We start from the raw sequence: 11,988 nt of genomic DNA, 5'->3' as shown, positions 1-11,988 counted from the left end.
ACAGACAGTAAATATGGAAAAACGTTTTTGGGCAAAAAAATAAACGAAAGCGATGTACGCGGAAATACGGGTTTGACGCATCCGGGAAAGTGCATTCCACCCTGACTCCGCCTCCTTCGTCATCATTCGTCACCTTTCTCGAAAATGGGCAAGAAAGAGTGGGTTACAGCAGAAATAAAAGGTCACAAGGTCGTCGTTTTCTCCAAAACGTACTGCCCCTACTGCAAGAAGGCTAAAGATGCTCTAAAAGGCATCGGTCTGACCGATTACACCCTTTACGAACTCGACGAAAGAGACGACGGAGCCGCCGTGCAAGATGCACTCCAGGAAATAACCGGCGGACGCACGGTAAGCTCAAAAACGAACGAATTTCGGGGTGCGCATCGACAGTCACGTGACGTCCCCCTCCCCCAAAGGTTCCCCGCGTGTTCGTTGGCGGCGATTTCATCGGCGGCGGCGACGACACCGCTAGATTGGCCAACAACGGCGAATTGGCGAAGAAACTCAAGGCGGTCGGAGCTCTTTGACTTGCGTGACGTTTATCTCTCTTGAGACTGTCCATTCCGTAAAATACTACCATGTATTGTAGTGCGGAAGTGGGAAAAAAATTAAAACTACAGAAATCGCGTTCAAAATTTTTTTCGCTTTTTATACCGTCAGAACTTCCTCCTCTTTGTCGTCGTCATCTTTAGGACCCAGCGATTGTACGATATTTAGATAGGCCTTGTGGCAAAACAGAAACTGATCCTAATAGAGCAGAATATAGATAAAAGTTATATAAGCGTCGATGGAACGTGTACCTTCGTTTGCACGAGGTTCGGCCTGCTTTCTCGCAATGATCGAATAGTCCCATCGATATCAGCCTTTAATTAATAAATAATTATAAATGCGTAATATAATGTGAAATCAAATACCATGGCGTCCTGTTCAACTGCGCCGAGGACGTAGTCAATGACTAGGTAGACGCCAGTCCTTCCCATGCCAGCGCTTCAAATGCAAATATTCACTAAGTATAGTCGTAGTGTGTGTGTATATAGTATATACCCGCAGTGAACAACCGTTGGATTGGAGCCAAAACCGCTGGAAACTTTTCTCGCCGTGGAGACGAATTCTATCATCGTTGACGGGTCCTGTCATCAAAACCGTGACTTTTTTTATTATCATCTCGCTTGATTTCGTACTGTTGGAGTGCCTCGGTCGGGCCAGTCAGTGTATTGCAGGTGTACGATATTACGAGTCGACTTTTCATTCTAGAGAAGTGGAGGCTATGTTTTTGTTTATTCGGTGCGTGGGAGTGGAATACGCACGTGAAATCGACGAATCTTGATCACCCGCGTTACGTGATGATCAAAGGTGTGCTGCGACGCCAAGGTTATTTCCAAACTGTGCCGACCCCCCAAAAAAGATAGAGACCGTAATTAAATTTAATTGATTTTTGGAAAAAAACACGTACGTTTTTCGGGCAATGCGCATTGTTGAGCCGACCTTTTTTGGCCAATAAGAGACGCACTTTTCCTACCCGGCGGACATGGCAGTTATTTAATCACACAAGAAAATTACGTATTATAAGAGATCACCTTTTTATTTTCAACGAGTTTTGTAATCATTGCAATTACTGATGACTTTTGCTCCCAGACCATTTGCCAGAAGTCGTCCACAGTGCTTTTGAGAGGAGCCTATGGAAACACGACAGCATTAATAAACCACAGTCCATAATTAAAAATCTATCTGATTGATTTTGCCCCTTCCCTACCTGAGTGCAGATGTATCTATGTGGTCGGCTTCCAATTACAAGCTGAGTTAAAAAAAATTACTAACAGACACAACTTAATTTCTTTTCCTACTTTAACGTGACTAGCATTGATATAGTCTGAGTGGCCAGGAGCGACCGATAGCCTTACTCGAGTAAGATCGACTAGAGAACGTAAAGAATGCAAGAAGAGCACGTTTCCTCCATTCCCTTACGTGGCAAAAGATTCGGAAATCGGTTCTTATGAAGGTTCTGCGGCATCCGTCCAAAAGACATCGACGCCGGAGAGCGCTCACCTCTCAGTGACTATAAAAAATAAACGTAAATCATTTATCCTAGTCTAGCGCGACGACTTCGCGTACCGAAAACGTTTCCGCCGTATCGTCGGCATTCACGTGATCCTTAATTTTCTCGCAGACGGCGTCGAGCCGATCCACACGATAGACGACACGCCCGTCGCGCAAAGGCAAACAACCGGCGGAAGGACCAAAGGAAGAAGCATCTGGCGTCGGAGGTCTAGATAGAAAAAAACTCAGATTAATTAAACGCTAGACAATTTTTCTTTCTCTATACCTTTCGCCGTCCACGTCGTCGACCGAAACGACATTGATTTCGGGTCGAACGAAATCCGTCGGTTCGCGAACGGCAACGTTTCGACGCGTCTTCGCCGGCGACTCGGTCGGACGTCGACCTTTCATTGGCATCAGCACGCGCGCTTCCGGCGCGTCCACCCGCTTGACTTCAACTTCTTCCGGCTCGTCCGCTTCGCTGAACTAGAAAACAAAAACCACTCATTTATTTGTCGTAGATTTTCTTTTCTTCGTCAAACTTTTGGCTGACGAGCAATTTTGAGCACGGCTCTTCCCCTGGTCCGTCGCAGCGTATTGACGACTTGATAGTAGGCCTTTCCCTCGACGACTTCCCCGTCGACTTCGAGCAGTCGATCGTTGACACGCAATCGGCCGTCGCGACCGGCCGACGACAAGGCGTCGATGCGCTTTACGTAGACGCAGTCGAACGTCTGACCCGACTCGTTCGTTCCCCAGTTGGGCATCGTGTAGAGACTGAAGCCGAAGCCCTGGTTGTCCTTCTGCAGGTCGATGAAGAGCGTCTTGTCGTACCAGGGATTGGGCGCTGGGGGAAGCGGCGGCATGTCGCCGGACACGGGCGATATGGTCGGACTCGGAGTCTCATATCTGAAAGACAAAAAAACCCAATTAAATAATTCAATTACATAATTTACTTAAATAATTTGATTACATAATTAAATTATTTAATTAGGATCTTTTTCTGTTACCTGACGTTGTCGTTTGCCGCCGGCACAATGATAGTCTGCGGCGTGCGACGAAGGATCGACATTTCAATTTGCTCGCCGTCTGAACATCGCAGCATGTTCACGGCCTCGCTGTGCCTAACCCCCTTCAGACTGATACGATTCACCTAGAGTACAAGATAAAAAAATCGGATATAACGCCTCTGTCGCTTTTTCATACCGAAAGGATTTGATCGCCGGTTTGAAGTCGACCGTCCGACAGCGCCGGATCGGCGACGACGGCGCGAATGAAGCAGCCGCGCAACACCGACTCGTCGACGCCGCTTCGAGCGCCGCTCGTCACGGAAAACCCAAACCCGTTAATGCCGCGCTTCAATTCAATACCAAAGATCTAGAGAAGAAAAAAAAACCTTTTATACAGCGAGAAGACGAAACCGAAAACGCTCAACGAACCTTCCCCAATACTTGCTCCCCGAACACGTCGACAAGCTCCGCATCGGCGTCGCTCACGTACGACTCGGCGCGCGACGACACGACCCGATCCGGAGTCGGAGACCGAAACGTGGACGGCGGCGGCGGCGGCGGCGGCGACGCTATGGCGATGCCCATAGACAATCGTAACGCCTTTCCGACGACGTCGCTGTCGCTTCGCGGACTGAAGCTGCGCATTTTCGTCACTTGCGGCGTGACGGGCGCGACGATCGTCTTCGGTCGAACGACGACGATGCGCACGGGCGTCGGCGCGGCGCGCAGGCAGGCGACGACTTCGCTGTGCGTCAGCGATTGCATTCGCTTTCCGTCCACCTACGAAGAAAACGTAATAGAAAATGAAAAAAAAAAACGTGTCATAATGGAAAAACCTCGACTAAGACGTCGCCCTGACGCAGACGACCGTCGCGACTCGCTACGCCCTCGTCGAACACCTTCTTGACGGACACCGATCGACCGACGTCGGCGCCGCCGCTCAGACTGAAACCGAGACCGTATTCGTCCTTCGTCAACGAAACGCGTATGACTTCGCCATCGGAAAACAAGGAATCTATAAGCACGATTATTTATTATTATTATTATTATTTTCTTCTCACCGTATTCTCCTCCAACGCTTTCTTGTTTCCCCCCCGTGCGCTCGACTTCGATCTCGACCTCGTCGCCGGCTTCCTTGAGTCGCTGCACGACGTCCACGTGATCGAGTCCAACGAGACTCGATCCGTTGACGCGGAGAAGATGATCGCCCGGCTTGATTGTGCCCTCCCTTTCGGCCGGTCCTCCTTGGGCGACGCTCTGAACGAAAACGGCGCCGTGCGGTTGCCGACTGTTCACGCCTCCTATCACGCTGATTCCGAGACTACCGTGCTCGCGCGTGAGACGCGCCGTTAGAACAATGGCATCTGACTACATAGAAAAAATATTATTTATTATTATATCTCGTAAATCGATCATCGTTTACCGATGACGTCGACGAGACCGGCGTCGACGTTGTCGCTTCCTTTTCCTTCTCCAGAGACGCTAATAAAAAGATATATATATATTTCTTTTTCCCCATGTATTTGTCTTTGTTACCTCGAGCCAACGACACTTTGTGCGATATGACGAGTTCGACGAGAGGTGGCGACTCCTTTAGAAAATCAACAACTTGAGCGTGACTCAAACCGTCCAACAATCGACCGTTAACTTCAAGAATTCGATCGCCTAAGACAGAGAAAATATTGATTTTCCTCCTCCCCCCCTCCTCTATCGTCATCTCGATACCCGGTCGAATTCTTCCGTCGACGCCCGCCGTTCCGTCGGGCGTCACCGATTTGACGTAGATGCCGTAGTCTTCGCCCGTCTTGGGCATGTAGCCGCCGACGATGAGAAGACCGAGTCCGCGACCTTCGGATTTGATGATCTTAATCAGTTTCACTTCGCGCGCGGGAGCGCTCGAATCTCCCGCAGTCGCTTCATCTAGAGAGAGGGAGGGAGAGAGAGAGGGAGAAAAGGTGAGGAATCTATTTTATTTATTTAATTAATTATTTATTTATTTACGTTGCTGTTCGACTTGGGTGCGTCTGAGTGCGGCGGGTGAGCCGGATAAGGCCGTTACAAGGAGACTTTTGTACGACTTCGCGTCATCTGTAGACTATACGTTTGCATTGGCCTGGTATGTTTTTTTTACTCTTGGTACCGTCCGAGTCGGAGTCGTCCTCTCTTTCGGCTCCTTTTCCTATAGTTAGAGTTATGGAGAAGTGATATGTCAAAACGAATTTTCTGACCTTCGCCAAACTCTTTTTCGGAAGCTAGCCGTTTCGCCATTAGAACCTGAAATTTGTGCAATTCCTGACAAAATCGTAGAATGTAGCGCGACCTAACCGAACCCAATACAAAATAAGTATAAGATAAGAAAGCGAGCATTACTTCCTATAGTGATTAGCGTAGTAATGAAGCTTGACTTTCTCCTTAGTATTAGGTATAACAGTGAAACGTTTCTCCTAGGAAGAATAGGCTAACAAAACAAAACTAATACGTTTAGCTTATTTTATTTATTTACCTTGAACGTCACCCAACGGGTTTGCTGCCAAGCGTACTTTCTCACCGGCGTCTTGGCGTCGCCACGGCCGACGCTCGTCTCGAAAACGATCAGACCCCGAACGCCGAGTCCGAGAACGGTGTTCTCTTCCGAATCGTCTTTGCCACTCTAAGAGAATTGGATTTTATTGACGAAATGGGATCTCCTCTTGTGTCATCGTACCTTGACTCTGTAAAACGCGAGCCCGTATTCCGAGAGTCTCTGCATTTCACGCACGAATTCCATCTGCGCTTGGGCTTGGTTCAGACCGCGATGCTGTTGGTGCATTTTGTAGAGCAAATCCTTCACATACGTCCCAGTCAATTTCTCAATAATCTATAAGAAATTAATTAATTAATTAATTAATTAATTAATTAAGTGATACCCCTTCCCCCGCACCTGAGGACGCACGTAGACGGTCTCGTTGAAATAGGCGGCGTCGCTCGAGGAGTCGCAGTCGCCGTAATCGGCTTGGAGTGCGTACGAAGCGAGAATGAGTGCCGAGTCTTCGTGGAGATACATGCGCGTGTCGAGAAGGTCGCGTTTCATTTGCAAGTAGAATAGGTGAAGAGTTTGCGTGTATCTAAACTTTATTGGTAGGAATACTTGAGACTTCTTTGGAAATCTCTTACTTGATTATATCCAGATTGTCGATGTAGTATTTGAGGCGGAAGTAGGTTTGAAATGTTTCTGAAGAGTGACCCTTTGGAGGGAGAGAGGAAATTTTGACTTTAATTAATTAATTATTGATTTGTACTCACTTGCGATTTCCAACTGAGTGGCGCGTATTTTTTCAATTTCTTCACAGGATCCATAAACCAAATTTCGTCATCATCTAAAAAATGATCTCGATTGAATTTATAATGGGGAAAGTCGTCATGTCAACCTTTCTTGACAGCCAGTCCAAAATAGAATCTCTCCTTCAACGACAAATGCGTCATGACGAGATTAAGGAGTTCACCCACAGTCGATTTAATCTGCCAAAGAAAAACATGCATATTCCAAAGATCGAGGGAACGCCCACCACCACCACCCCTTTCTCACTTCAGCAGCAAGCGAGAGCTGACTTCCATCCAGAAGCCCAACCGAAACGAGTCGTCGTCCAGACGGCAATTTCACGTCGCCCTAAGAAAATAATTTTAACTAGGCCACACCCTCTCAAGTAATTAGGAGTCTCATTACGCTTCCAATGAAAGAAACGGACGGCTTCTTCCAATCGCCGTGAATTTTCGTAAACTCGGGACCAAACATAGTCTAAAAATAGAAAATAAATAAATAAATACATAATTAGACAACCCTCCCCCCTACTTTAAGTTTTTTCGCGGATTCCTGTCGTTTGACCGACGGCCACTCGTCACCGTAAACGGTTCCCAAATGGGGCGGCTCCTTCGCCTTGCGACCCCAGCGTCGTTTCTTCGCCGATTTCGGCGTCGACATCGTCGACGTCGGCGTGTCGGTGCCGTCGCGCTGAAAGAGAACGGCGCCCTTGAGCGGCGACGGTTCGCTCGCAATCGAAACGTCGTGAAGACGATAATCGGACGTCTCGACTTCTTCTTCGGTCATCGTCACCGTGACGATCGTTTCGTCGCCGTCGTCGTCGCCGTCGTCGTCGTCTCGCCAACCGTTTTTCGCGTCTTCTTCTTCTTCGACGGCGGGCAGGACGAAACGTCGGCTGTTGCGCGCTTGCGCGGCTTCGGCGGCGAGATCGGCTTGAAATGTCGCCCACGACGATGCGTCGTCGCGCGCGGCGGGCGTCGAATGGAGTGGAGGCGGCGATTCGGCGCTGTTCTCTCGCTTCGGAGGCGGCGATGACGAGGAGCGCGCGTTCCTGTCGCGTTCGTGGTGTGCCGTCGTCGTCGTCGCCGCCGCAGCCGCCGCCGCCACCCCCACATCGGTCGAGGATCTCATCGAGGAATCGGACTCGTCTTCGCGATTTGCCATTCTTGTGAATAATACGGGCACCGTTTCCACTTCCGGTTTATCGCCGGGATCTTCGCGTTCTCGTACAATGACCGGAAGTGTTGCCGTGGTAACTCGAACTTCCGGAGGAGGACTCTCTGGAGGAATCGGTGGCGGTTCCGAGTCAGGAGGCTCTGACTCTGGAGGAGGAGGAGGAGGTCCCAAATCAGGAAGTGTTGGTGATTTCGGAGGTGAAGGGGGTAACTCTACTACTAGCTCTTCTTCCGATTTCCTTCCGCCCAATGGTTCAATAAATGATTGATGAGAGTGGACTTCCTCCAGTTGGGGCCGCTTGTCTGTGAGTGTCGGTGGACTGGGCGATTTTCTTGCTTGCGAATGAGCGACTTCTCTCTCGTCGACGTCGAGTCCCATCGCGATCGGTGTTCGCGGCGAACTTCGTATGCTGGCGGCGCTCCCTCGAAATTGTTTGGGATGAGTCGACGGCGACGATGCCGTTAGCACGCTCGCCATGCTGGCCGTACGCATGCGAAGCGCATCGGCAATCTCAATTAAAATAATCAATAACTAAAAGACTTTGAAAGCCCTTAGGAGGGGGGATACCTCTTGCTCCAAGGTTGCGTCTTCCACATCGAGATCGTCAATACTGCCAATATCATCCAGCTAGATTAATCAATTATAATTAATTATCTTGATGAGAAAGATGCTCACCACTGCTGTACTCCCCATTAGACTTTCTATCATAGCGGAAACCTTGTCGGGAAAGGGTAGGCAGTTCGATTTGCGCGCATGTTCGGAGCACGTCTAGACGTTCTATAAGTAAGCAGAACCAACAACTGACTATCTCTCACTTACTTCTTGAACTTGATTCAATGAGAAGCGTGTTGCTGGACTCTCTTCGCACATAGTAAGCAGAACGCTTTCTAATTCATCTCCAAGTACGAGGCCCTAAAAGTGAAGGTCATTGTAAGCAGGTAATTGATCAATTAATAATTTACCTACCTCATCTCTCTCGAATTCGGCCGCAGTGAACAACGACATACCCAATGAATAAATGTACATCTGCAAAGTTATTATTTATCAAGAGCTAATAAGATAGGACTATTGACAGAGGGCACCTTTTCCACACTGGCTCTTGTCATATCGTACTCGCCAGTGGCCGTCTCAGGAGGGGCATGAGACCCAGGATCATCAGGTGCTAAAAGATATAAGGTCTAAAGTACACCCAGACAATTCTAATAACAAAAATAGGCGGTACATTTCCTCTACACAGCCAGCAGACGACTATTATTATTCCTAGGCAATGTACAACTGTTATTTTATGGCAATGCGTGTGGCCGTGTAGAGACCGCAGCCACTTCAAACGGCACCTCTCTACGGCATATTAGGTCGACGTACAGGAAGGAGAGACTCTTATAGCGCTGCATTTTATTTTCTCGCGAGGATGTGCGCATTGCGTGGCTCTCACCTATGGATCCTGGGCAGAATCTCACTTCGCCTGCGCGATTTAGCATGAGCGTGTCCATAGTGATGAGAAGACTCGGACCCGATGCCCACGTCGATTTATCTGGAAGGTGTCGTGACGGCTGCGAGATCTAGATCGAGTTTTCGATGCTTACCTCGCTTCATTTGATTTTCTAAGCACTCGCAACTGACTCCCAGGACTGCCCATAGTTCTTCTTCGGTGAGGGGCGCGCTTCGGGCCATTAGGAGGTCCGTCAGGGTCACTTCGAAGCCTCCAAGACCAGGCATGACGATCGAAAGGGACCGGAACACGCCTCTTTCGTGCAAGCAGTCGGAGCGCATGCGCAATCTTTCTCATCAGAGAGTCTGGTGATTAAATCTGATTGAATCAATTGAATCGTAGAACAGTAACAAGAACTATGTAACTTCTGTGCACAATCCATTTACGTGACAAATGAACGACAGTAAGGCTAACGTCAACAGGGAATTCTGGCCTACAGAACCACTTAGGACGCGGTTTGAGAAACACCCCCACTTACTGCACGTCGAGAGTGAGGTAAGAGATAGGCAGTGAAAAGACTTAGAGCCCAAGTTAACTTATAGTTATATCTGTGTCGACGGAAGGAATCGTGTGAATGCAGCGCTGTCAAGGTCAGGTTTTCATACGCTTGTTTCGATTTTCCAAGGACTTCAAAGCCTCCAAGACCAGGCATGACAATCGAAACTCAAAGGTCCAGAACATGCCTCTTTCCGAGCACATGCACCTCTGTTGATCTGATAATGATCTGATCTACCTAAACAGAAAACGAACAAAAGAACAAACATTTGATACATTTAGTACAGTTCCCAACAACTAAACTTCTCAGAATCTTTGCACACAGTTCGATTTACGTGACAAATGAACAACAGTAAGACCAACGTCAACAGGAAATTCTGGCCTAAAATCTACGTCCTCGTCCGCTTTTGTGTGAGCAAGAATGATACGTAGACATTTGAACGCTTCAAATACAGCCTCTTCAAGACTGCGTGAATTCTCCAGTGCCGCTCTTTGCTGTCGCCCGACTACATTCCTGAACCGCAAAATGCGCTGCACCAAAGGAGACTGCAAAAAGTCGTCTCGGCTTCTGTAACGTCTAGGCAAAGCGCTACAGAACCACGTAATACGCGGCATGACCTTTGCATGACGAAGCCACTTCATCTTGCACGTCTCTCCAAAACGCTGCAGACGTTCATTGAAAAGAATGTTGCAAAGACGGTTGCCATATTGGGAAGTCTGCTTGTAGCTGCCGCCTCGATCTATGGTAGAGGTAATAAATGACTCAAACGGCAGCGATTTCACACAGACGTGCGTAGGTGACACAACAGTAAGGAATCCTCGCAAATGATTGTACCAGCCTCCATTGCTCATATTTTTCAAATACTTTAAGGAAATGCCGTGCTTGTCGTCGACAAGACGCCGGAGAAGTAGACGCTCCTCTGGCACCATGGATTCCAATGAACATCTAAGTCCGTTTGAAAGCTCTGCATTTATCTTTTGAGAGATCAGCTCCCAGCAGGTGCGAGATACCTGAGGCACCACTTTGCACTCTTCTCTACTCAGCAGAAGGCGACACTCCTCAACGAGAAAGAAGAAGAATGCCGGATTCTTGTCAGAGTGAGCGGCAACGGTTTTTAGAAATTCTACGTCAGCATCAGAATACCTTTTCTTCATTGCCTGAAAAGCCACTTGAAATGCTCTCTGTGATACCTACAAACAAGCACCCCACTCTGACACATCGTTACCATCAGGGATAAGTTACGTACCTGCGCCGGAAGATCCACACGGACGAATGACGTAAGAGTGTGGCGGCTGCTGGTTGAACACTGAACAACGTTCAGCCATACCTCAGCCATGCATGACCCTGTGACTGCGCAGTGGATGAAGGGAGCTTGCGCATTCGCCACAAAATTCTTGAAACTCTTCTGCATTAAATCTACAGCAGCGCTGTCAAGTCCTTCCTGGACCGTTGACCAAATAAACCACTTCTGAATCTCGTCGATCAATAGAAAGACGTGACGAGATGGTAGCCTTTTGGAAATACGCTCTTGAATGTGGAGCAGAATGTCCGCATAGTCTTTCGACTCGTCAAATCTCATATCCACAAGATCTGCAAGATCAACGTGGTTGGACTGAGAGAATAATAGTAAGCGTTTAGCCAAGCCATGGAGAAACTTGTCAGGCGACTCGTGGGACAGCTTCTGACAATCAATTGGAACAGTCAATGCTGGATTGTCACTTTCACCTCCAAATGTTGGACTCTTTTGAATCAAGAACGGCAAAATTTTTGAAAGCCAAGAAGTCTTGCCTTAATTAGCAAAAAAGAAATGTCTAAGTATTCTTCTTCTGTGACATGAAGATAAATCTTACCGGTTTTGATCATTCCATTAATAAATAAAGGCACATTTTCGGTATTGCACCCTGTAGCGATGCGCTGAAGCCAATACTGCGTGCGATCGATTCCATTGCCTTCATGTACGTACGTCAATGAATCGACGGTGATTGACCAGAGTGGCTTCGGCGTTTTCTTCTTCTCGACATCGTCTTCCTTTTTCTTCCGTTCTTCCATTTTTTCGCCCCTGGCGTACTCCTTGTCTTTCTTTTCTTTTTCAGCGTTGCCTTCGACTTTGCCTTCGACGTTGCCTTCGACATCGTCACTTCGATTCTCTGGCGAGACTGGCAACGTGGCGAAGGCGCACTCGTTTTCCGTTTTGATGCCCGGAGTGGAATGAATAGTCAGCTCACTCATCCGCTTTGAAGGAGAGCTAGAAAGCCGAATTAGCCTATTCGTACATCGCGACTAGAGGGCAAACCATGGGCAAACCCTTCGCTCGGGGAGGGTGCGGCCCCCCTGACATAAGCGAAGGGACCCTACTAAGGCCTACCACGCGGAACTAGTTCTAGCACGGATTGCAGAGTGTAGAAATAGTAACTTCGCTCGTGAAGCTCACCTTGAACGTCTCTCGTCTGCCATTTCTCAGCGCCTGCGCAGTGCACCGTTA

The 11,988-nt window shown here is 48.3% G+C and overlaps 3 protein-coding genes across 3 annotated transcripts; 1 reads left to right on the top strand and 2 right to left on the bottom strand.

Annotated features, from left to right (window-relative positions):
- The first annotated feature begins 92 nt into the window (after positions 1-92).
- LOC136187241 (uncharacterized) lies at positions 93-635 on the top strand. Its single transcript, XM_065974809.1, has 2 exons — positions 93-348; positions 417-635. Exons 1-2 carry the CDS (start codon positions 145-147, stop codon positions 525-527), a joined length of 315 nt encoding a protein of 104 aa, XP_065830881.1. The 5' UTR covers positions 93-144; the 3' UTR covers positions 528-635.
- Positions 562-9,272, bottom strand: LOC136187235 (tyrosine-protein phosphatase non-receptor type 13-like). Its single transcript, XM_065974795.1, has 42 exons — positions 9,105-9,272; positions 8,954-9,052; positions 8,604-8,683; positions 8,488-8,547; positions 8,341-8,433; positions 8,197-8,289; positions 8,089-8,148; positions 6,877-8,031; positions 6,751-6,822; positions 6,613-6,693; positions 6,455-6,545; positions 6,330-6,403; positions 6,201-6,271; positions 5,968-6,151; positions 5,752-5,904; positions 5,551-5,697; positions 5,418-5,491; positions 5,276-5,367; positions 5,188-5,226; positions 5,049-5,135; positions 4,773-4,967; positions 4,584-4,712; positions 4,471-4,529; positions 4,109-4,415; positions 3,884-4,062; positions 3,477-3,827; positions 3,244-3,414; positions 3,048-3,190; positions 2,580-2,946; positions 2,324-2,523; positions 2,113-2,266; positions 1,966-2,056; positions 1,845-1,915; positions 1,754-1,795; positions 1,578-1,676; positions 1,454-1,515; positions 1,308-1,383; positions 1,182-1,250; positions 1,045-1,130; positions 915-987; positions 801-863; positions 562-747 (listed from the first exon to the last, which is right to left on the bottom strand). Exons 1-42 carry the CDS (start codon positions 9,235-9,237, stop codon positions 649-651), a joined length of 6,024 nt encoding a protein of 2,007 aa, XP_065830867.1. The 5' UTR covers positions 9,238-9,272; the 3' UTR covers positions 562-648.
- Positions 9,273-9,681: 409 nt separating this feature from the next.
- LOC136187238 (uncharacterized) lies at positions 9,682-11,978 on the bottom strand. Its single transcript, XM_065974806.1, has 4 exons — positions 11,938-11,978; positions 11,357-11,751; positions 10,753-11,294; positions 9,682-10,696 (listed from the first exon to the last, which is right to left on the bottom strand). The coding sequence occupies exons 1-4, from the start codon at positions 11,958-11,960 to the stop codon at positions 9,812-9,814; spliced, it is 1,845 nt and encodes a 614-aa protein (XP_065830878.1). The 5' UTR covers positions 11,961-11,978; the 3' UTR covers positions 9,682-9,811.
- Positions 11,979-11,988: the final 10 nt, after the last annotated feature.

The sequence above is a fragment of the Oscarella lobularis genome, chromosome 5, assembly GCF_947507565.1.
Source record: "Oscarella lobularis chromosome 5, ooOscLobu1.1, whole genome shotgun sequence".
NCBI classification, from domain to species: domain Eukaryota; kingdom Metazoa; phylum Porifera; class Homoscleromorpha; order Homosclerophorida; family Oscarellidae; genus Oscarella; species Oscarella lobularis.
The sequence above is the reverse complement of the archived record's forward strand: the minus strand, read 5'-3'. Positions and strand labels throughout refer to the sequence as shown.